General features: G+C 40.1%; 1 protein-coding gene across 4 annotated transcripts in view; it reads right to left on the bottom strand.

Moving 5' to 3' along the window:
- Nucleotides 1–26,190, bottom strand: part of LOC125293063 (corticotropin-releasing factor receptor 2) — a 148,730-nt gene that overhangs the window by 65,521 nt on the left and 57,019 nt on the right. For all 4 annotated transcript variants that reach the window (XM_048240721.1, XM_048240706.1, XM_048240696.1 and 1 more), the window contains 6 exons: nt 14,057–14,142; nt 6,740–6,846; nt 6,242–6,359; nt 5,467–5,620; nt 2,124–2,184; nt 389–461 (listed from right to left, as the gene is read on the bottom strand). In XM_048240721.1, the coding sequence (XP_048096678.1) occupies nt 389–461; nt 2,124–2,184; nt 5,467–5,620; nt 6,242–6,359; nt 6,740–6,846; nt 14,057–14,142 (599 nt within the window). The remainder of the gene's footprint in view (nt 1–388; nt 462–2,123; nt 2,185–5,466; nt 5,621–6,241; nt 6,360–6,739; nt 6,847–14,056; nt 14,143–26,190) is intronic.

Raw genomic sequence — 26,190 nt, 5'->3', positions numbered from 1 at the left:
TACGCTGATGAGGCAAAAAAGGGCCACTGGGAAAATAAACAGACAAATGAGAAGGAAAGTATTTCGAGGTCTACCAATCCTCCAGGCTTCCTTTTCACACTGTCATATTTCTGCTACTGTTATCTGCCTCAGCGGCCAACTCAGAAATTGGTCTGTGCTCAGATTATGCATATACAGCACTTCTTCTCATCCGCACACACACACACACACACACACACACACACACACACACACACACTCTAATGCCTCCACTGCATGCAAATATGCATGACTGAGTTACGTGATTAGGTTTTCTTTTTTGTTTACAAATAGAAATATGGAGACCTTATAGGCAAACAACTTGCCAAAAAGTCACATAATGTAAAAAAGGGGAAAGAGCTTCACTCACCAGCAGAACAAGAATCACAGGCCCTTGATAAATGTAGTCAATGTATTTTCCAGGTTCCTTCCCAAACCAGCATCTGCATAAAGTCAAATTCAAGGCATGAACAACAATAATCGTAAGACACAGACATTTATTTAAAGGCTGTTGTCTCTACGTGTCACCTGGTGAAGCTGTTTAAAACAACATGTACTGTAAATGTACCGATACATAATGTATTGAAGTGTTACCACTTAAGCAATATATGGATCGTAGTTCATATGTAAAGGACACATGATTAAGAAGAGAGATGCAAAACAATACTATATTCCACATCACTGCATTGTTCAAGATTGATACATGTTGATATATGCCCTTTACTTTCTATTAAGACTTTTAGTTAGAGTCCATTCAGTTGCATTAATAATGGATAAATGCCCCCCAGCACACTCGCCAAGCACAGGCTGTTCCCAACTGGTCAGGAGGAAGTCCATTCTAAGTGGCGGAAACCTACATTCACGGGTCTCATTTCCAGGAGAATGCCCTTGCTGTGCCACTTAATTCAAGGGTATTCACTCGGAGTAAGTGTACAAATTCTCTCTCTCTCTCTCTCTCTCTCTCTCTCTCTCTCTCTCTCTCTCTCTCTCTCTCTCTCTCTCACACACACACATAGAAACACATACCCACACATACACGCACAGACACACACACGTGGATGTATATAGAAAAAGAAAATGGTTCGGTTGTTATATATTTTAAGAAATTCCCTTTATTCCCTTATTCAATTAGAGCTCACATCTGTGTGGGAGAGATGGGGGTGGGGTGGGGGAGAGGATGAGCAAGCTTTTAAATAGGCAAAGAATCCCTCTAACTGCTCCCCTGGGCCTGCTATCATCATTGTAAATCAAACTGCATTCAGGCCCATAATATCATACAAGGGCAGTTTAAGAAGCATTCACAAAAAAGCAAATCCAATTTGTATCTGCACTGATACTGGGCAATTGTTTTTCTAGTTGTTGGCGTATTCATCAGCATTCAACTCCTAGTCTTACTCTATTAATTGCAGTAACAAGATGTTTCTTTGGATCGTTACTGGCAGACTAGATTTGCTCAGAATTGTTTCCTGCGGAATGTTCACCATCAACAACAGCAATTTCCATCAATCTAGTTATCAGCAAGGCCCTGTGGACCAGGCAAAGGTCCATCACTCCTCTGGGACTGGCCAGCACATGGTGTGGACTACTGATTCGATTCTCCCCTCCAGATTTCATGTACCGGCTTTTAATGTGAAGTCTCAGAGGGATGGATATGCTTCACAACATTCAGCTTAACTCTAAGTCAAACCATGAACCATTGAGAAGATGACTTGTCCTCTTTCATATACAGCATGTGTGACTCATCCTAGCTAGAAATGGTAAGAATGCCAATGTGTTCTCCAATCAACCCAACTCCACTAGCCAAGTAAATGACTTTACCAGGTGATTGGCAGGGTCTTTGGAGTGTCTGTGTGACAATTCCTCAAATTCAACTTTAAGTGGATGAACAGCAAAATAACCTATTCATAGTTTCGGCAAAGGAAATCTGTTAAATGGGAACAGTACTCTACATCTCATGTATTCAAGTCATGCATTTGTGTAGGCCTGACTCACTCACTAACAAAGCCTGTCAAATGTTGGCATTGTATCTCTTATGTGCCTTTGCTATCTCTCATTGAATAACTTAGAGCCCTTTTAGATGTTCTTCACTGAAATCAAGCACTTACTGTTCATTTTCATTGTACAGCTTTCCTATAGCCCACGCCACAATAATTGGACATGGAATACCTGAAAGGAAGAAAGGAAACAACTGTGTTTTCACCAAAGCACACAAGTAAACTTGATTTAGCAAACATCCAGTTTGGTGAAGGGGGTATGTGTGGGGTGTTTTTGAAAGAAACTTCAAGTACGACCAAATATTTCACTCCTTGTGGTGGACTGAAATTCAATGCAGCTTTAAATGCGTCCTTAGCCCTGAGGCCTGAAAGCAGCTAGCAGCAGTGTACGAGTGGAGAGGCAAGCTGAGGAAATCCACCGAACCCATGGGCTGAGGAGAGGCTGTGTGTGCTGAGTGTGTGATTAAGTCCCTTTTGATCACACTGAGTAAGCTCTAATCATTTGCTTCTATGTGGCTGACTGTATTAGCTTAGCCTTTCCCCATTGAGTCTTGCTAAGCTAAGCCTGGTGCTTCTGATGCCAGAAGTCCCGGACCTTGGACTGGGGCAATGATTATTTCATTTTGACAAGTCAAGAAAAAAAGGCAATGTATTAAAGAGGATCAACAAAACCTTAAAATACCATAATCATCCCCAATTTTGGAGCCGTGTTCACATTTTACACTACAGTCAAGCCTTTTCAAAAGTCAACTGTCAGACCCTATCAACACAAAACATTCACATGAGGAATAGTTTGATATTCAATATCCATAAAAAAACAGTGTTTAAATATGACTGGCTGAACCTGATATTTCCTGAAATAAGCATGCCTGTGACCAACAAATATGCCATGCATTATAAATCTATAAACAATACCTTACCTTAACCATCAAACTTTATGACCAACCAATTTGTATGCTTTTTTTTTCTTTAAGCAATGAGTTGTTTTTTACCCGCTGCTCAAATGTGACTGCAGTTCTGTACGAAATCTGTCGGGTTCAAAACATGTATTTCCTCTGCATATTTTGCTAGCTGCCTGGTTCATATGCTCACATTAGCTTAGATAAGGACTTTGTCTGTATTACAAATATAGTGGCTCTAGCTGCCCACTGTTTACCCTTGCGTGACTTATCTCAGGCAAAATATAACGAGTAAGGAGCTAAGGAAAATAGCACCATTGTTAAAGCAAGTTAGATGAGGGAAAATATCTCCAGTGTATCTTTCTGGACATCAAACAAGTATGAATGCTTTAAACATGGCATTTTCTGTACACGAAAATGCCCTAGAGCCTAGGGATATGTTGCAAAAGTAAGCCCTGCCAAAAAAGCTGTGGTTACTCACTGAGTCGAGTCTAAGTGAGCTCACAACTGTGTTTCAGTTGAATCTTTAAAGCCCTTCTGTTTAAAAACAAACCCATTGATTACACACCATTATGCATGTGCTAATACAGAAAAAGTAATTAAATCAGAGCAAAACAAGGTAAGAGAAGGTGAATGAGAGACACCTGAACTGGGAGGATTTATCCACACATGTAATTCAACCCCAGCAGTCTGTGACCGTCATGCCCCATTCACAACAGTGGATGGTGAAAGTTCACTTAATCCAGGATTATCTCTGACACAGATGTTCCATTTCTGCATCAGGTAATGTGGTGGAAATATTGCATTACATGTAGGATAAGCAAACTAAGTGTGTGTGTGTGTGTATGTGTGTGTGTGCGCATGCGCGCGCGCGTGTGTGTGTGTGTGTGTGTGTGTGTGTGTGTCACATGATCCTAATGATGGAACAATAATTGTCCTAGTATACAGTAATAATTTTATATTAAACCACTGTGGATACTTAGCACCCATAAGTACCAAAAGTGAATGGGTCTGGATATGGTGTATTCCATGATATCAGACTTTTATTTCAACAAAAGTCTGATATTATGGAATGCACAATGATATTTATGGACACATAAGCTCTGTTAAAAAATGTTGCCGTTTAAGATATCTAACAGGCGAGGCAACAAGTGCTGTTCGATACAGATCAAACTATCTTTTCCTGCTTTCTAAGATATCTTAGAACTACCCCTAAACACACACACACACACACACACACACGTATACACACACACACACATAAAAGTAGACAGTCACGCAGTCCTGTCCAATAGCACACAGATGACTCAATGCAATCTGACCTATACTGTATGTTCTTTCGCTTTAGCACTGAAATATTGAAGCAGAGGGGGGCATCTGTAACAGTCATTGGCATGATGACTGACAACACAAGAGTCTTAACTGAACACATTTGCTGGAAATGGACATAATGCATGGAACTGAGGAACATGGGCATCTCTGGCTTCCTGGTTGCAGCTACAACCTCAGATGTGCACATATAAAAACCACACACACAGGAGCCAATACTCCTCTCAGATATGGTCTCTAAACCACAATCACAGCCAGAAAGCTAACAGAGGAGAGAAACATATATCTTCATTACGTTACAATGTAGCTTGGGATTTATTCACTAACTTCTATAATCAATTCAGAGTGCTATACTCCCTGATGACTGATGGTACGGCTATACTGACTCATGGTAGGGAAATGCCAGACACTGACTTCACATTTCACTGTTGGTGATTTCTGTATGGAATGCAACTTCAGACAAATCTTAATAAATAAGGGTCATAATGAAATTACATATATTACATAATTAAAACTCAACAAATTATTATGAGATCTTTTTTCAACATGCTGTTATTTAAAATACTATGCACTGTGCTTTCATCCCACAACACTGTATTTCATGATTTTTCCATACAAAATATTTCACTTTATAAAGCCATCTTTCAGCACCTCTACCCTGTCAGTTCTGAAGAGCATTCAGTCACTCTCTGTTGCACAAACTGCTGCATATGAGTACCATGGAGGACGAGAAACCAAAGCTTTTAGGTTATTATTATAATTAGTATGACCTATGCATCACAATTCAAATGACTCGTTTCTTTTATCAAGCATTTGCAATTCCAGGTTCACTGATCTCAATGGCAATTAAGTATCACTATTGCTGCATTTAACTGAAAAAATGCAAAAATTCATATAATTAATTTAAAGGTACAACTGATACAACTAATTCCTTGGGGTTGGAAATGGAACAACTCTTGAGTGTAATTATTCCATTTAGTGTGCAGTGGGCAATGCTTTCCAATGACCCTGCATTGACCCTGCCTCCCCCTCGCTCCAAAACGAAACAATGAGCTGTAGACAGCTTCATCACTGTAATGGACATCCCCGGGCAATGACATTTCTTTTAATTGGTTGCATCACTATAGCTTTATGGATATGTGGGTGTGTGTGTGTGGGGGGTGTGTGTGTGTGTGTGGACAGTTAAACATAGCAATCACAAACAAAAGTGAAACATGCCTACTTACACCATCCAATAAACAGGAACACCCACTTCCTGAGCTTATCTGTGGAGTAAGTCATCACTATGGCAGTGTGGAGGTAACAGCCTTCCACAAACATCCAGAAGAAATTGGTCACCACAAAGTAGTTATAGATTGTTGTTATAAGGCGGCACCATGGCTGTAAGAAAAAAATGCACACACATAGCATTCACTAACAGCGATAGATTTATATAGATAGACAATACATTTCTGTTCTGTACTGTGATAAAACATGTTACCAGATACACCTTTGAAATACATTTCACTGGCTTGACAAACAAGGAAAATCATTATTGACTAGCACAATTATTGATTGTGCTATTATAATCTTAAGGGTAACAGTGTTAAGATAGAGGTGATGTGAGAAGATCAATTCCACTGTACCCCCCTTAGCTGGTCACTGTAAGATCACTGTAACCTACGGACTTCAGAGGCTTGTTGCTTTTCTTAAACGCTTATTACATATACCTGGCAAGACTTCATATAATAAAGGCACAGCAACGAGAAATGTAACGATTTATTCATAGATAATCATTCTTCCGCCAAGAAATATATTTCTTCTATCAGAATGGTTGCCAAGCAATGTTGAGTCACAGTAACTCTAACTTTTGTATCAATTTGTGATGGCACAGTAATATAGTATGAAATGCGGTCAACATGAAGGGTTGCACTGGGTTATACAACAGCATCGAACATGATTCAAACGTGATTCCAATCATATTCAAGGACCATGACTATCAGTTTTGGACAGAAATCTTACCTCATTGCTTTCATGAATATTGTGATCAATCAGCTGTAGTAAAAACCACATGACATTCCTTAAGATGAAGGTGGTAATCAAGTTCCAGTGGATTATGTTACGAAGGCATCTAATACTCCTGGAGTTAGAGATTAAAAGAACATAGAGCATTCACATAAACATATGATGAGTCAGTTTCCCCCTTTGCATTCCTGAAATGAGTTAAGACATATTCTTTATTTATACAAGGAGGACAACAGCCTAAATCCAAATGGATGCTCTGGAGCTTAAATAATGTGTAATGAGCAAATAGCTCAGAAATAGGAGCTCTAATATATGTCATGCATCAAACATGTATATGATATAAGACATGCAAATTAATATAACAAGCAGATAGTGAAATTATTATTTTACTAACTGGGCTACATAAGATAATGAAAAAGTTGGACATTTGTCTTGAAATAATATTGTCCTCCAGAATCAGTATATAAAACAGATAAAAAGCAGATGTAAACTTGCCTTAAGCAGAGGAACAGTATGAAGGCCACAACTAAAGCTCCCACAGATATACAATGGCCAAGGTAGTTTATGATTAAAGCAATCTTGTAATGCATGGGATATTTTCTCTGAGGGTAGAAAAACAGGACAAGATATACATATTTTAATATATTGTAATTGAAATAGCCCATCTTTAGAGAATAATACAGGCCATCTTAAACAAAGATGATGCTACCAAAAGGAGTTTCCCAGGTAAAATGATTTCTGTTGGGCAATAGCAAAGTGGTTAGAGATTGTGTCATGCAACCTGCACTGTATTTATAGAAGTATTCTATACATTCACAATCTGTTTGATTTTAACATATTGATATAATTATAACGGGTGACATACAGTTATGAACACAGACTAGAACATATTCCTCTGATTCCCTTCGGGTGGTTCTCTGCCGCCTCAATGTACAAAAACAAAATCATTCAGGCTGAGAGAACAACAAAATGGCTGCCTAACCATAGGCTGTGGATCAAAAAAACCTGTTTATTATCACCATCCTATAGTACTAGTACTGAGAGTGAATTAATTTATTTACATCACCATCTCCAACTTTGGATGATAACAGAGGCTAATGAGGCTAAATGTCTTCACATAACTAATATATGTATTTAGTAATGCCTCATAGGATCTGCATTAATCACTTATTGGCCTCCCTAAGCCTCCATCAGGCTCTGATGTCTCTGTCTTGTGGGAGTATAAGATGGATGTCTTGATCAATTTGTCAAAAGTAGGAATACCTATTCTACAACTTTATACAAATTTCCATGATGAAAATGCTGCACAAAGACCTGTTAAAGGAGAATTCCGGTGTGATATTGACCTAAAATGTGTTGAAACATGATACCGAGTGTGAACGTATGTCTCATAGCTCATCTTGGCTTGTCCCCTGCACTCAGAAATAGTTAGCCAATGCTACCAACAGTTTTCCTTATATTGCATATTCATGGGTTGGAACAATACCTGTAGATCATGGAAGAGAGGTCCAAAACAGAGCCATTTAGAATTTGCACGGGATTTAACAATTTATTTTAACCGCTGGTGTGCTTCTGTCGAGGTCTCTGACTTTGACGGTCTCTGCGATCTAATTAAGCAATATAGCACAAGTGAGAGTGGGGTTGGTCATGGATATTCCCACGGGTGTTGTTCGGCCGTAGCCACGAGGCCGGAGGCCGAGTGGCGCAGGCAACAACAGCCGTGGGAATATCCATGACCAACCCCACGACCACGAGTGCTATATTGCTTTTATACAACAATTCTACCACAAACTAAATAATCTGAAAACATCCCATTATTGTTTAAAAATGTTAATTTCGACATCGTTTTTACGCATCAAAAAATAGTTCCATTTTCAATACAGCGCTTGGTTGCCAAGTAACCAACATTCCAAATACCTCTCCAACGGGTCTTTGAGGTTTTTCGTGTCTTCGTTGAAAGACATTGTTTAAATGCAGTAGCCTAATGTTGGAAAAAAAGAGATTGATACAAAAAATACAGATCGAAGTGTTCGTTTATTTATATACATTGATTTGGACGTTCCCTTGTATTGTGCACCCATTGAGATATCCCTTCTGCTCTCCATCAGAGGTTGTGGGGCATAGGCCTGTGTGCGTCTGATCGGGTGCCCTGGGCATCTTTGCTGTTTGTTCGTGGTCTCCTAATATATGGCTCCAGCGCTTCCTGCTGTCCAGCGAGGGTCACCAGTAGCTTGCAAGGGAGCTCTCCGACCTATGTAACATATAAAAAAGAGAGACAGTATGCTTACAAAAAAACAATGCTACAAAAAATATTTGATGATTTAGCCTATATGCACTGCGCTTACCTGTGCCCACTCACTGCCATGATCTCCCTGGCCGCAAGACCTGCGTCAGACAGCTTCTGGATAGCTGTGGCCCGCAGGCTGTGATTTGTATATCTGGCCGATGTCCCTGCCTCCTGGCACAGCCGAGGAAGCATTTTGCCCAGTTGGTTTACGCCGAGGGGGGTTGATGTATACCAGAATGGGTCGGATGGTGAAAAGACCCTCTTTGGTTGCATATAAAATGCTGTTGCATCTGGGGGGATCTTGCTGAGGTACTTGATCAGCGAGGCAACAGGGCAGAGAGGATTGCCTGGCTCCCCATACATCGCCCCCCGTTGGGTTTCTTTGGCCCTCTCCAATGGGTCTTTATGGTTTTTTGTGTCTTCATTGAATGACAGTGTGAAATAAGGACAGCCGTTTTCATCCTGTTTTAAGCTGAACGAGTCGGGCTTCAGGTGCCTATTACCCTCACTCCCTCTGCGGCCGAAATGCAGCTGGATATCGTACCACACCTTGTTTAAAAGGCTTCTGGGGTTTGCTGGATGGAGTGCAGCAGAGCCCCTGAGGATGGCTTGGTCCGCTGATGAAATTGGTGGGTGGTGTGTTGACTTATCCCTTCCAGCCTTCCTCATTTGCTTGAGGACACCCTTGTAGACGTTGTTGGCGGCTGTAAATTCGATGTCTTGCATCATATTCCACATTCGGCAAAGGGGGGGCTCATTGATGAAACGATTGAGCCCTGCCCGAAGTCCGGCATAGCTACTGATCCCATTTAGCTCACCTTTGCTTGTTCTTATGGTGGCGTAAAATTCCTGCAATAATGCGCCGAGATCGGATTTGGCTATTGTTTTAAGGTTAGTGTCTCTCTTCGTGTCCGATAGCCAGGTTTTAAAACAGTTAACAACCCACGATGTTTGCTTCACGGCGTTCATTTCGTGCCGGCTCTTTTCAATGAAGTCCAGTTCGTCTGCGCTGATGGAGACGCACCTGGATGAAGATGCACTCTCCTCCCGCTTGATTGTAGGCCTATGTTCCTCCTCGTCATCCGACATTTCATAAATTAACTCAAAAGTTATTTTATTTAAATCGATCTCCATTTCAAGGCTAGAACTACTCGCTGTGTTAAATTATGAGAACTTTAATTTAACGGTTATCGCTCGTGTTAAAACTCTATAGAATCTTTGCATTGTATCGCGGAGTGATTTATTATTAGCTGTGTGTCCAGGGATATTTTCAACTCATGGAACGTCTCTCGGCCAATCAGAAACAAATAAATAGTTCCATAGAACCAAATTGTTGTATAATTGTGCTCGAACAGTTACTCTGTTCCCCATCATGTTGCCACCTATGTCTGTGAAGAGAAGGCGCGTACTGCTGCTGAAGTAGCCGCTCTCGCTGACGACTACATGTTAATCCATCAGAATGTCCCTCTTGAACGCCGTTTTCAATTTAGTAGTGGGGGTGCACCTGCTGAAAGTTTTGTCCATTCAAACAGACTTCCTCTGTCTGGTGGTGGGCCTAGTGGTTCGGGTGAGTCGGATAAGATTTGTAATTTCTGTTATAAACGTGGCCACTGGAAGGCCGATTGCTACATGCTCAAGTCTAGTAAATATCCTCTTCCAGGTTCGCGTCCTAAGGGTGCTGGCTTGGCTGCCCCTGGTAGTTTTAATACACCTGCTGTTGTTGATGGCAAGTCACAGCTAACAAACTCATGTGTCACTGCACTTGATTGTTATTTGCCATTCATTAGAACAGGGTTGGTGTCTATGGTTGGCAGTGATGTGAAGGTGCCGGTTAAAATCTTGAGAGATACAGGGGCATTTGACTCTGTTATTAAAGCTGGGGTGTTGCCTCTGTCTGAAAGTTCTGACTTTGGCAGTTCAGAGCCAGTTCAGGGAATGAGCTTAAATGTTTTGCGGGTGCCACTTCACAAAGCAATGCTTGAGTGTGACTTGTTTCAGGGTGAGGCTGCGCTTGCTGTGCGCCCAGCACTCCCAATTGAAGGGGTTTCTGTGATTCTTGGGAATGGCCTGGTAGGTGCTCAGCTATGGCCTGATGTTACTCCGCCCCTGGTAGTGGATTCTGTGCTACAGTCGAAGTCTGGGCTGGACGAGTGTGCCCAAGACCTCCTGAGACTTTTGCGGCTTGTGTGGTAACACAGGCTATGGCGTGGGCAAAGTCTGACTCTGAGCTGGTTCCTCAGTCTGGTAAGAACAAGTTGTTGGAAATTTTTTTTTTACCTCTGACTGATTTCTCTATCTCTGTGTCCTGTAGTGAGTTGGTTGCTGCGCAGCAGGCTGACCCTTCACTGGCTGGGTTGTATGAGTTGGTCCAACCTGAATGTGAAATGAGGGATACCGCTTCCGGATATTTTCTTCAAGATTCACTGTTGGTGAAAAAGTGGGTTTGGCATGCAGGTTTGTTTGTTGGGGACTCTGTTTTTCAACTTGTTTTACCAACTAAGCTATGTCACTGAGTGTTAAAAGTTGCTCATGATGAATTTGGACATTCTGGTGTTCAAAGGACTTATGACCGGCTGTTGAGACATTTCTTTTGGCCTTGCATGAAAAGGGATGTCTCAGCCTACATTAAGACTTGTCACACGTGCCAATAACACAGGCTCATAGTCAACCTCGCAAAGTGTGAGTTTGCGAGGGCGACTGTGACCTACCTTGGCCGTGTGGTGGGGCAGGGGCAGGTTTGCCCAGTTAATGCTAAGGTTCGAGCTGTTAAGCAGTTTCCTGCACCAACAACTAAAAAAAAGTTGAGGCGTTTCCTTGGCCTGGTGGGCTACTACAGGAGTTTTGGTAGAAACTTTTCTACTGTTGTGGCCCCTCTTACTGATCTCCTGAGGGAGAAGGGAAGATTTGTCTGGTCTCCTGCTTGTCATGTTGCTTTCCAACAGGTGAAGAGGCTCTTTTGTGACGCACCAGTTTTGGCAGCACCACGTTTTGGTTGTCCATTTAAACTCTTTGTCGATGCTAGTCTGAAGGGCGCTGGAGCTGTCTTGGTCCAAGAGGATGATCGTGGAATAGACAGGCCTGTTCGTTTCTTCTCTAGAAAGTTTAATTTGTATCAGCGTAACTATTCTGATGTGGAGAAGGGGACTTTGGCGTTGGTTCTAGCTTTGAGACATTTTGATGTGTATGTTGGTGTACTGTAAGTACGCCTGTAATGGTTTTCACAGATCATTATCCACTCACATTTCTTAATTCTTTAAACTGTCCCAACATGAGATTAAGTAGATGGTGTCTTTTTCTGCAATCGTATTGTCTGGAGATCCGCTACATCAAGGGGGCCGACAACGTGTGGGGTGTGGACGTCAAACACCTTCAGGTTGCAGTTTATAAATTAAGGGGGATTGGATGGGTAGCTGTTCTACTGTGGTACTCCAAATGTTATGGGGAATTTCTATTTATATCATGTTTAGTTTTGATGGGATGACTAATGTTTTGATAGCCCTGTATTGTGGGCGGGACTCCAGTAAGGAGCCCGCTTTTGTGGGAGGGGGTGTGATGGTCTGCTGCCCTTGTCTGCGTCTGTCTTGCTCTGCCCTGTGTGTTCTTGTAGGCGTGGCTGCAGATCATCTGTGGAATTGGTGACACCTGGGCCCGGTGTCTCCACGCCCTTTAAAAACGGCTTCCACCCTGTTACCCTTTGGAGCTTCTTTTCTTTTGCCCTATTGCTTTCTTGCATGCATCACGCTTTCAGCTATTGTCCACTCAGCCACACACTCACGTTACACTACTGACTCTACTGACTTCCACACTCTACGTTTTAGTCTGTTTACTTGTGTTACCGTTATAATAAATTACTTGTTATTTTTACTTCAAACGCTGCTTCCTTCATTTTTGCCATGGCCTTTGAGCTGGGTCATGACAATATATATATATATATATATATATATATATATATATATATATATATATATATATATATATATACACACACACACTGATATATATATACACTGATATATATATATATATATACTGGATTATACTGCTTCTTTAAGTTAAGTTAGTTAAAGTTGAGTTAAACACGCATTGTAACCGCCTGGCTGCACTAGCAACTAGCAGGATAACTCAAGCTGTAGCAACAAAACAGGTTTTGTTTTTTTCCTACCGACTTGGTGACCTTGAGCAACAGGGCCCTATGTTGAAAAGGGCCGGAGTTCCCCTTTATGGCAGTATATCACAATATTATAATCTTTGTATTTTGATTCTTATAAATTTAAGGCCAGCTGACCATAAAGAATAAATTTCATATTCAATGAGAATAAAATATTTGCTTACACAGGCTTAATAAATTCTTAATGATGCGTTATGCAGACCTTGTTGGACACTAACTAGTTATGTTGTAATGGATATACTACTGTAAATCCCCTAAAATAAAGTGTTACCTCCTAAAATATAATGCCATGTTGATTTGATATAATTAACGTTTAGTTCACTCTGATCTTTTTCCTGATACACATATTTTTAGAACTGTATCAGTGTGGTTTTGTGCTACACAGCACATCCCCTTGGGTTGCAGTTCCTGATTTGACCTGACAATGAATACGGCTTTGAGATTAAATTCAGATGGTGCTGGTTGGTCATTTCAGGAAAAAAAAGCAATTTATAAATAGAGCACATGCTATGAATATACTTTAATCCCAGGCTATTGTGTGATAAGTAGGCCAAAATTAATTATATTAAACACATTTGCTAGTCAGATAATTTTGCCTCTGGTTCTGCAGTAATCTCTGCATGAGCCAGATCACAGGGACATAAGATGTAATGTAATTTTTATTACATCATGTTTTAATTTATCATAGAAATAAATGCATTTTTTTTTTGTTATTATAAGTCAGACATGCTACCCAGATGGTGGTCAGAGCCAGAGCATTGGGGTCATTATGTGCTGGTACACCATGTGTCCACAGTAGTTCAGACATGCTGGGCTGTTGTATCACTTTGAGTCTAATTTTGTCATCTGGGGCATAGTTTGTTTTCATGGGCACTGAATGATTACATCAGTCGTGAGAAGGCCTTTGTCCGAACCCGCCTATTACTACCACCTCTCCCTTCTCACAATTAACACAGCAAGGTCACAACACATACCGATACAGGGAGCATTTCTTACCAGTCATTTACTCTGAAAAGCTTGAATTGCTAAACTATAGGATGCTGCCATATGGCCATATCATCACGCCAGTGCACAGCCTCTCAAAACCATGCACTGCAGGCTATTCTGATTCAAAATGTATCTGAGCCAATCCCCTCAGAATTTCCTCTGATTAAATCAGGAACAGGACAGAGGTGTGTCTGTGAGGTCTAAGTTCTGAACCTGGCAGATGGCGATGAGAGCAAATGCCTCGCTGGCACAGGGTCACAGTACTCAACACGTAGACTTGGACTGACTTGGACGAAGACATGGACTTCTCATTTTATCTCATTTTGTCATGTCAAGTGTGAGATGTTCATTTTTTTAAAAGCACACCCACCTTCTCTTCCAAAATTGGCTCACAATTTGAATAATTACTTCTGAAAGCCCAGGTCCCATTCTCCATGCATTCTCTGTAAGCACTTCCTGTGAAAGAAAACATACATTGTCACTTTTTCTTCTCTGTCTGCCCAAAGTCCTTGTACCGACCAGTGCATGGGGTTTACATCATGACATTTGCCTGAATTACTTCAACTATTTTCTTTACTTTTCAGTCAGACAGGTCATGGATAATGTACAGTCAGGATCCACTTTGTGTCAGGGCAGTCATTCCTCTCTGTGGATAATGGCTGCTGAGGTGTCCTGACATATGAAAATAATGGAGGAGGTGGTACATGAAGGGTTGTTATCCCTATCATAAAAAAAAGCCGCATACAGTGTTCTGAAAGTGGATTTCTAATCTTGTGAGTTACTTCAAACTTGTGTGTAGTGCCGTACTTTTGCCTCACATCAATCAGCCTCCCAGTGAATCCCACAATTTGCATTTCTTTGTTAGATGTTACACATTTGTTTACACTATATATTCCAGCCTGTAATGCAAAGGCATAAAAAGGAAAATGCCTGACGTAGACATACAAGGTAAAGAAAAAACACAAAAATGGTGAAACTCATGTCCTTAGTAGATCAGGCTTTTAAAATGGCATCTTCATTGTTAACCTTAAGGCAATGTACTGAACCAAACAGCAACAACCCTTAACTCTTCTTTTTCTTTACTTTACCTTCATTGCCATTATCTTTCCTTGAGGGCAGAGCATAGACATAAAGCAATTGCTTATATCGAACAGCCCGCACAAATGATTGAAGTGTGCCTGAGCTTGTTACCATAATCTGTCTTCGTAGACAGTATTCTAAATTGACCTGCCTATGTTATGTCATTGATAAGGTGTTTCAGGTGCCTTACAGAGGTTTTCCTTTAGAACATTTATCAATGAGTGAACTGAATGTGAAGTAAGCTGTGCTATTCTCCATAATTTACTTCATATCGTCATGCATAGCTGTAAATAAGGGCCAAAATGCACAAAACTGCAAACTTTGAAACAAAATTAGAATCTGTACTTCCAAAACATGGATACAAGAACACAAAATAAAAAATGAGATACCACATGTGAACATGAACGCACAAACACAAACAAAGACAGAGGGAACATGAGGGTTTAAGAACACTGGGACAAACAGGAGGACACAAGTGACATATGAATCAAATAATCAGGGCCAACGAAGTCAAGAAGAAATAAGGATCATGAACACAACAGGACACAAAAGCAGACCTTTTTTAAGAATACTATTCTTGCTTGGGTTGAACATTAGCAATATTGTCAGTGAATATTAGACTAGCAGTACTTACACAGTGCTGAAAATTAACCGGACTGTGACTTCAACACCAAGGTAAGTACCGAATCGTGATTTTGCGTACCGATACACCCCTACAACCAACTGCCCCAGGTCATACCTCTCCCACTTCTCCCCAGTTCCCTCGGCCAACTGTAATACAAATGCAGCCTCCGCAAGGGGAGCTAGTCGCATCTTGTTGGACCACAAACCGCACCGATCTTGTTGGACCACAAACAGCACCGTTGAGTCTACTGTACATGCAGGTACTGCTATTCCAAATTGCAGTGGCCACATTGTTCACTGGCAGCACTGTATTGAATCGTATGTGATGGGACTGAATCCCTTGTTATTGGTGGTTTGTTTATATTTGTATTTCACATTTGATATCTTAATTGTGCTGAGAAATGATTGTGCTTATCTGTATATGATGGGCAACCACTGCAGATTAGGACCCAATCAATCCTGGTGCACTCTATATTTGTGTGTTTATAGCTTGTTTTGCTATTTGACCTATTCATGTCAAATGTGTGCCTGAACAACACAAGGTTATTATTGCTTACATGGTTGCAGCTAAGAATGTTTCACTGCAAGAGTCAGTCTTGTTCGAGGCACTCCCAAACCTCCATAAAATAAGTGATCCTCGAAAACCATGACACAGCTCACACAATGCTCCTCCTGATCTGGAAGTCCAGTTCATTCCATAACTCCTCTAAGTTAACTTGTGGGTGACCCGGATAGAAGCAGTGATGACAGTTTTTGAGAAATAAATAAATAATACAACTGCACACAAGCAACAGAAACATTTGGTAACCTTGACTTGTCAAGAGCCAGACACAGATGTCTCTGAAAAGGACTTCCATGGCTGAAAAGGCACAACTTTGCAAAACAAAATGATTGTATTTGTAGCCCTTGGGATTATACTCTTAAGGTGCATACAGGATGAGCTCATGCTGATAGCATTAGCGTGGTCTAATTCCACACTTTTGAGTCAAATTTAACAGGATGTGCAACTCCGTGTTTGTGAAGAGAATACATCTGATAAGGAAAAGTAGGGCACATGTTGTATGAACATCTTCAAGCAAGATAATACAAATTGGGATAAAAGGAAAATTGACCAATGAATAGATAATGGAAATTCAATTTCTTTGTAACATATTATTTGAGCCATTGCTTGCTAAGCTTGTAATGACTTCCCACAGGGGCTGAGTCATTAAAATCACACACATTAAAATGCATTGGCATTACAACTTTGATAATACTGAAGTTGGGTGGGAGCCACCATCAGTAAACCTGATGTTATACTGCAGCATAATTGGCATTGGGAACTGAAAAGCTAATATAACTAGAAAATGTAATTTCGAGGAAATTACCAGTGCATGAAAATATAAATATACTGTATATTAACATAAAATGCAAAACAAACTTTTATTTGGAAACAGTTGGCAGGAGTCATAGTTGATAACAACTGACAGTTGAAATGTCTAAACAGTTAAATAGTTGAGTAGTTTAAATAGTTAAATTATTTAATAGTGAATATATATCCTTGTAGAATGGAGAGACACAGAGAGAGTTGGCCTAGTTAAGCAGAAAGCAGTTGATACAGGTGCAATCAGTTTAACTGGCCCTTTGATGGGTCCTAGTAGTGAGCAGCTGGAAGTTGATACAGGTGCAAATCAAGTTAATTAGCCCATTGTGATGTCATCAGCCCATGTTAAGTCTATGGGGAAAAATAAGCTTGTTTTTTATTAATATCTCAAAAAGTATAAAGTTTACAAAAGTGAAAAATACATTCCCCACGTGTCCTTTTCAAGACCTACGTTACAAAGTTTGAACGAAGTTTCTACGTTAAACGGTTAATGCTGAATTAGATGCAGAAATTTGGTGGGAAGAATAAGAAGAAGAAGAAGAAGAAGAAGAAGAAGAAGAAGAAGAAGACTTCGGATAACAGAACAGTGCATTTTCATGCACTGTAATTATCATCTAAAGACACATTCTAAATACACAAAACAATGAAATATACAATAACATTTTAGACGGATTTACCATAGAATTACCGGGTTTACCATAGTTTAGCACCAGCTTAGTATCCAGGCATCACAATAAGCTAATTCATTATCTCAGTGAGTAATGTAAAAACATACATTTACATACATACACACATCACAGTAATAATATATCAACAGCACTGTGGAAGGACTTCATCTTTTAACCTAAAACATATATATATACATATGTTTTAGCATGTTCCAGCATGGTTCCTACCAACTCATTCCCATGTAAATGTGCTAGCCTCTGGACTGAATCCTAAGCACCTCAACTCCACCACCTGTGCCCACCATAAGTCAGCGGTGGGAGAATCACAGTGTGGCAGAGATGGGCAGAAAAGTGTCAGGATGACAGCGCAGCAGAGCCTCACCTCATAGCCCCTGACAGCTGCAAGGGAGAGAGCACACAGGAAGCAGTGGTCGCTGTCGAACTACAGAGATACAACTTCACTGGCGTATAGCACTCTCTCACTTAGAGCATGGCCTTGGGCCAGGAACTTCATTCTGCACTACGCTCAGCAAGTTTAACGATGTACACCAATTCAATCGCTTCTTATCAATTTCTTTGTGGGAAAAAACATTCATGAAGGCGGATTTACCAAGCCTCTTATTCCTGGAGTTATTTGCATCTATTTAATAGCTCTGTCTGTCATCAGCTTTGAACTGGAGTGTCCTCTTTTCCCATTTTCTACATTTCACAGTCCATTTTATCAGCCTCCAAGAGAGTTCTTGCAGAATGTAATAAATTAGATTTCTCTCCAGAATCCTCTTAATTTCTGAATTTCGTTAATATGTCCATATCACTCAAGACACTTTAAGAGAGAAATTAAACTAATACTTCTTCTGTTAAGTTGACATTGGCATAGTTATTCATGCAATGTCAACCAGATTTAGATAAAACAGCTACATATTGCAAACACTGCCAAAAACAATAACACCTGACATTACTCAGCCTTGTGCTATGCAGGTCGATTCTTTAGTAAACATAGCATTTCAAATGTTTGTGTAGAAATCCAAGAGGGTAATTTAACAATTAAAAAATATATGCAGCCTAACCTGCCAATTTCAATATTCAGTGCACCTTGAATTGAAATAGATTTTGTTGTGTCAAACAATGCCGCAAGAGGCTGGAGGCATGTGGTCAACACAGTTGAAGCAGCACCAATATTTTGCCACAAGATCACTGATTATCTGAAAGTCTTCCACGTTCATTTGACGTGCATCACACAAAAAAACATCCACCATTCACTCTACATTCCCAGTGTTTCCCCTACAATGTATTCATCAGTGGCGCAGCGCCGCTCCTGGAATTCAAGCGCCACTGCAAAAAAGTTGCCTAATTAAAAAAAAAAAAAAAACCGCAAGTGAACTTCAGGAACAGCTGCCGTTCGTTCAGGTTTGATGTCAACAGCTGCCGTTCGTTCAGGTTTGATGTCAACAAATAATAGTACGGCTAACGTTGAAGGCGCAGTCAGGGATTCCACAGGAGATCATGCTTGTTTGTGTTTATGTTTAAGTTTATTAGCAGATGCAATTTTGTGCAAAAAAACGTAGCCTACATTATGTTAACCAAGGAACCAAATTAAACACGCCAGCGAGGTAGCTCGCCCCTACCTTCAGTAGCCTATTCCCAGATAAATTCCACGCATTGCTTCGTTTTTGTTTGTGATACAGGCAATGCTTATAAGCCCTGTGTTGCTAAAATACCTAGGCTGTGAAACTAAGGTCTAGCTAGCCTATTGGTGGGTTTAATTGAATTTGAGTAATAGGATACGCAACCATTTACATCTGGAGATAGTTTGTAATTCCTGTAGAGCTCACCAAAGCTTTTTGAGCATTTATTTTACCAAATGACACGGAAAACATAATTCATTTCATCCACATATTCTTATGCACCATGCACAATAACGCTACTAAATTAGCTTAAAACCGTGAGAATCAAGCAAGCCCCACGTGTCACAGCCTTAAAGTGACAGGCACTCAATTCGACTTGCATAGCACCAATACAGTGTAATGACATGAAAGAGAAGTCTATATAGTTTATACAGTGCTGTGCAAAAGTAAAAAAAAAAAAAAAAAATAGGACATCAATTATTTTTGAATGTATCATAAATCATTCTAAATAGTAATAGTTTGTACAGTGGCCTACAGTGTACAGTTGTACAGTGGCTAATTACTAATAATGTAAATGAAAAAGGTGAAAGAAAAACATGAATAATCCTGTTCAAGTACTGCAATAATCATGCTTTGTAAATGCTTGTGTTGATGGTTATGTCATAATTTGTAACACTCAATCTGAGGGGGCTAGGGGGTTCCTACGATCAAAAATGTCTAGGGGAAGCACTGATTCCATTGAACTTGACATGCAATGGCTGAAAAACAATTATGTGACACTTTATTTCATCTTCAAGGTGTCCCTAAAATACATAAAACAATTATGTGACATATTTAATTTGTATGTGCTGAGTGCTGATGTCCTCTTTGTCTTTTAAAAGATGTGTGTATAACCCTATGATACCAAAAGCTTCCTTTACTGTTGGAAGTGGCCCTTTTGGTATGTCTTTTTGATGGTGCAGTACATTTTCAATAAACAACCCATCTCTGTGGGAATTATGATTCATCTGACCATATGTGTATGTCTTCTGTTCCAAGGATAAACACTTATGACAGCTCTACAGTTCCAGTGACTATAGACTCTCACTGATGAAGACATTTTTCCTCCTAGAGCACTACATCAGTTAAGATGCATTACCTTGATGGAGTATAGCAAGCAGTCAGGAAAGCTCATGCTAAATGTCACCGAGGTCTTTTTAAAGGCACTTCATTTCGTATTTATATTTTCAATACTACAGTAGGACCTAGGTCATAAAATATATGAAGTAACAGTTATATAAATGGTTCCAAATGTGATCCACCGAAGCTCAGCAAACCAACTCATTCTCTGACTTCAACACTGCTGTAGAAACTCAAAATAGAGAGATCCCTTTGCTCTCACTAGGAAGACTACCTAGCCCCTTGTTGTGGGCTTTTCTGCAAAGTCATGACTAATGTAATACACAGCTGTGATAAACAAGAGCTTAGAATGTGTCACGTCTGTAAACCTGGCATATTGTAAATTAATCAGCTATGTTGTAGGGCTGTAACGATAAACCAAGCTCACGATTCGGTTTGTATCACGATTTTTGACCCACGGTTCAATACGAACCTCGATATATTTATTTATTTATTTTATTTTATTTTATTATTTTTTTTGGGGGGGGGTTAGAAATTTTATTAAATAACATTTTAATAGCCTACCTTACACCAGAGGATTAGAATATAATATATAGTATGATATATATGTATTATTTTCTATCCTGATATAAAAATATTTTACTGAATGTCTGATATTTAGCCTATGACAGCACACTGTATGCAGATTAACCTATAGCCTAGGCCTACTATTTTTATCACAACTCTACCTCTTTAATTCAGCTGTCTGGTTGAAGCCTGGAAATATTGTAAACAAAGTAGCATAGTTGGCTAGCTTATCATAGTCTACCGATTGGACTGTTCAGTTTCCCCATGTGTGTTTAGTTTCAAGGTAATACTTGTTTGTTTTATTTGGATTGTGTTGGCGGAGCCGCGCGTGTTCATTGAGCAGGAGAGAGAGGGAGAGTGAGAGGGAGAGGGAGAGCGAGAGAGCGGGGCAAGGAGAGGGGGTTCACTTCTATAATGTTTGGTGAAGTTGAACACATACTGTAGTCTACAATGAAAGCAACGAGAGGTATGGAATTATTATTTATTTATCTTTGGACAACGTAGGCTACCGGTAAGTAAAGCGGGAGTGTGTTGCTTATACAGCCGCATAAGCTGCAAGCACTGCGTGAAACACTAGAAAGGGTGTGTCACGGTTCTGCCTTTTCACACCGCGACACAGTATCGTGGATACAGTAAGCGCTTTCAGACATACGTGTAAGACCGGAGGTTCTGCCGATGTTAGACGGTGGGGCCGTATATCTGAACGACATAACCGGTCATATGGAAGTCCGAATTTACCCAGTGTTTATACTACTCCCCCCCTAGTATTTCCTCCGGACATTATGTAAATGTGCTGTGTCTGAACGAGTAGTAGAACATGCGGTTAAAATTCACACCTAGTGAGAGGGCGTGTTGGTGACGTTTCTTTCGTGCGTCCATGTGGTTAGATCTGACTTCAATGCCAGTGTTATGATGGAGTGGCATGCTGTCCAGAAAATCTCCGACCTGGAAAGATGCAGACATCACTGAGCAACTGTCCATGAGGGCATACAACATTTTGATAGAACACCTGAAGCGAACGTTAGAGACACGTTAGCCTACAACTGCATGGCAAGGACAAACGAATTCAGAAGACGAATCATCATAAGCAGAAGGCGCTGAAAAGGCATTTAATAAATTGTTAGCCAACACGGTTTTCTGTTCATTGATAGCCTTCATGACCTGCTGAGCTTGCTGATATTTGCTGAGCATATATGCCTAGAGAAAATGAAAACGAAGTAAACCCAACTTTGTTCCAAGCTCCTTACGTAAATGCGACACATGGGGAGAGGATGCTTTTGGAAAAAATAAACCATGAAAAAATGAACAACTTCACTGTTATTGATGTTAGTATTTTGTTTGTTGCTTAAAAACGTTGTATGATCTTGAAGTCTTGAGTTAGCCTACTGAATTGGCTGGTAGCCTACCATAAAGTTTGTGCATGCTCTCTCTCTCCAACGCAAACCAGATTTGGGGCAGATTTCTATAGCTAATTCTATTAGTGTTTATTTGAAGCACACATACAAATACTGTAGGCTAGGTCAATTTCAAGTGCGCACTTACGTGACTAGCCTACTTCAAGTATTAGCCTATGCACAATAGATTTCTCTTCTTTAGCCTACATAATGCATAGGCTACACTTTGTAAATAAAAAGCAGCTGTGTATATTCTGCGTCATATCTCGCATATCGCATATCGTTACAGCCCTACTATGTTGGGTATTACATAATGTATAAATAAAGAATTCACCACCTTCACTTTCTCACTGACAAATTACAGTAAAACACAACTAGACGGAGACATAATGCCGTTTGACCACCTCAGTTTGGCAAAGTGCAAGTCATCCTTTCTTTCTCTGTCTTTTTCAAGCAAGACAACATTGCCTTGCCATTGTCTACAGAATGACTTCAACAACATAATTAATTGTCAATCAGTGTTGTGCGTGAACGAGTTCAAAAGAACGCGTTCATTGAACACGCTCATTTTTTCTAAACGTTGAACTGAACGCAACACATTTTTTTAATAAAGAACTTGAACGTGAATTAGTTCACATTAGGCTATGTGTCATGAACGGCAGACATCACTGTAAATGAACGTTGGAATTTGTTTTCCATTGAAAACTGAGTGACATCTGTTTTCTCTTTTGAAACGCAACGAGAGAAAGTTCCTCCCTCCTGTATTCTCGCTGGTGCCGCTTAAATGATGTAGCCTATCACCAGACAGAAATGGTTTTGACATTGTGTGCGCAATGCATTGCGGGCAACGTAGTGTCCGGCTGAGAATAGTTGAATAGCATACTGGCTTCCGCACTTCGCGTTACCGTGATGAATTGCAGCAGAGCGGGGGGGTAGGCATAGCAACGCCCAGCGTAGCAGGCAACGACGAGAGCGGAGGGCTGGAGGAGCGAGAGAGAGAGACAGACTAATGGCGAGAGAGAAAGAAAGCTGCAATTTTAAAAAAAATGGCTATTGGAAGTGATGGCACGGAGACTGGTCTACCTTGTCTGTACTGCTGCAAGTTCACCTGGTAAGAAACCCACAATTGCAGTGTCATGAGCAATTGTCTACAATGAGCAGCTTCAAAGAACGTATAGTGATTTCTAGCTCGTAGTGTGAAAAAAAGTATTTATTTGAATATCTCATGAAAAAAGTCAAATGAACTGAACTTTGAACTAGTTCAGAATTAAAATTGTGAACTTTGAACGTGAACTGTTCACTTTGAGCATGTATGAACTGAACTTGAACTAGTTCAGAAAAGCTGTGAACTGGCACAACACTGTTGTCAATATAGTCAAGCTTTGCCATACATCTGCTAAATTCTGAGACTTAAAATTCTACTCCTCTCTTTTGGAATGAGTCATGCACCTGTGTGGGATTTGCCATCCTGGTTTTCCCAGGATTTCAAATTAAGGTTATGACCTAGAAGATGCTGATGAAAGTAGGGCAGGCCCTATGCTGCTGAAGGGTCTTTGGCATGTCTTTTCAAGACAGCCATGAATCAGGGTACAGCTGTCATCATGATGGCAATTCAAACAAGCACATGGACAAAATGAAGACACACCAGAGATGTTTCCATGGGATCAAACCCTGATAGTCCAGGGGGTCAAACAAAACTATCCTCCAAATGATGGCTGCACCTAAACAGATGTCACAAATAAGACACTTTGATTACTGCGTTGATACAAGATAGAGAATGGCAGCACAACCTACTCATTTCACATGGCATGTCAGGCACTTTTTCAGTGGAGGAGAGAGGGAGGGGCCACAACATCAAGAGAAAGACTTTGCTACCCACCCATCAGGGGACCTACTTTAAAAGCCTTTTCAAAAAAGCTTTTCAAAACCTCCTGTTTTGGCATCAAAATAATAGACTGCATAAAACTGAGAGGCTTTTTCCACCCCCAAAAATGCCTTAAGGTAAAAGTTTAACTTTATAGACAAATGTGTAATGTTATAGACCAACACAGTTGAGAAGTCACCATTCTGATCTGTGCATTACTTAGGTAACACTATATTTGAAGGGGTCTGCATAAGACTAACATAACACCATCATAACCATGACATGACACCTATCATGAACATTGAGGAACCTTTATGAATGTTTATGATTGTTGTCATTGAAGGGGTCATAGAATGCAAAACCGAGTTTACCTTGGCATAGTTTGTTTGGCTTTTTAATGCTTGGATTTTGTGAGATGTTTGTTATATTTTGTTTTTAAAGAAATGTTTAGTTAGGGAAAGTAATGCTTAAGACAAGCCTGATGCCTTTAGTCTTTTCTACATGGTGAGGTACACCATGGTGCTTCCGACATAATTATGCTTTAAACGAACGTTTGACTCAGGTACATTCACAAAAAAAGTTATTGTACGTTTTAATAATAAAGGGGTGTATGATGGGATCCTGCATGCGCAGTTGAATCTTGCACAATCTCACGAAACACTTCAGAACCCTGGTCAGAGACCTCACCAAACATGCTTTTCCATCACATGTACAGTATTCATGCAAATTTCGGATCGTGTTGAATGTTTTGAATGGACACATCTTGTGAATCCAACCATCTCTATGACAACCTAAGACTAGCAGGGCATTCCAAATAAAACTGTATCAGCGATCGAGATCTTATTGAAATTCCCTGTGAATTTTACACCTTATGCAGTGGGTAGGGAGTAGGCAATTCAGTGTAGGGACCGGAATGCAACCTAACATTCTAGTGGATCACTCATTTACTGCTTAGGCTTCAAAGTGCTGTCTATTGTTCCCAGAAGACAGAAGAAATTATCAATGTGATGGTAACTCCCTCTACCGTGCCCACACTTGATGACTAGGGTGCTTTTCATGTTTTTTAAGAATCAAAATTACAAGTTTTAATGCTTTAATGCTGCTTACTAGGCTTACAATACAGACAAACCTAGCAAGTAACAGTTATGAAGACAAAGGCTCCTTCTATCGATATGTTCCCTAGCTAAAGGGACAAAAGTCCACATATTATGTGGTGGACATTTTCAAAATGATACATGCTTCTTCACTCTAAAAAATGATTCATAAGGTTAGTAGATAAAACTTAAAATGAAGAACATTTTCGACATAAAAAAAATAAGTTTGCTACTTGTACATGTATAGGTGAGTTGACAACTTATTTTAAGGAGTTTGTCATACTAAAAAAGAAAGAAAGCTGTCTCAACGTATTAATATATGGATTTTCAACACACAGTCTTGCTTTCACCTAACAAAAGAAAGTATTACGTTACTGAAACTTGTAAATCTCGTGACCAAACTTATAAAGCTGATAACACGACTGAACGTTCAGGACCTTCCAGACCACGCCTGAGAAGTAACAGAAATTATGGCACAGGATCCTGTAGCCTGCATCGAACATCAAAGGTACGTGCAAAGTAGTCTAGCCTACTATTTTTGTGTTTGTTTTAAAAGCAACAGCTATCAAACAACGGCACACAGTGCATCAAAATCTTTGTCACGTGACACTACAAATGAAATTAACGCTACAGCTTGCCCTTTTGCTAATTTAAATATTTGAAAAGATGGATTTTACCTAGCTATCTACAGACAGTAGCTATCGTGTCTTCCAAGCTAGCTGCTGCTTGCACGGTAATTAAACCATTTGAAAAGATGACTTTGGTAGCTGGCGTCTTCAAATTACCTGCAGCCTGCCCTGTTAGTAAAGGTAAATTTAGCTGTCTGGTGTCTTCAAACTTCACAGTGGCAGCTGCATTCAGCACTTAACATTTTAGCATTGCTAGTTCTAACACTGCACGTGTTTGAGGATCATATTTGGTCGTCCTAGTTAAGCCTAACAACATTGTCACTATTTATGAAGGTGTGTGGGCCATTTGACATTCTTAGCTTAACCTGAACATAGGCCTAATAGGTAGGCCAACATTTATTTATTTTTGAAGTTTGAGAAATATTCTGTGTCAATCCCTGCAAACCACGTAGATTTTGTTCATTTTGTTGTTTGTCT

Source organism: Alosa alosa, chromosome 1 (assembly GCF_017589495.1).
Source record: "Alosa alosa isolate M-15738 ecotype Scorff River chromosome 1, AALO_Geno_1.1, whole genome shotgun sequence".
Taxonomy (NCBI): Eukaryota; Metazoa; Chordata; class Actinopteri; order Clupeiformes; family Clupeidae; genus Alosa; species Alosa alosa.
The sequence above is the reverse complement of the archived record's forward strand: the minus strand, read 5'-3'. Positions and strand labels throughout refer to the sequence as shown.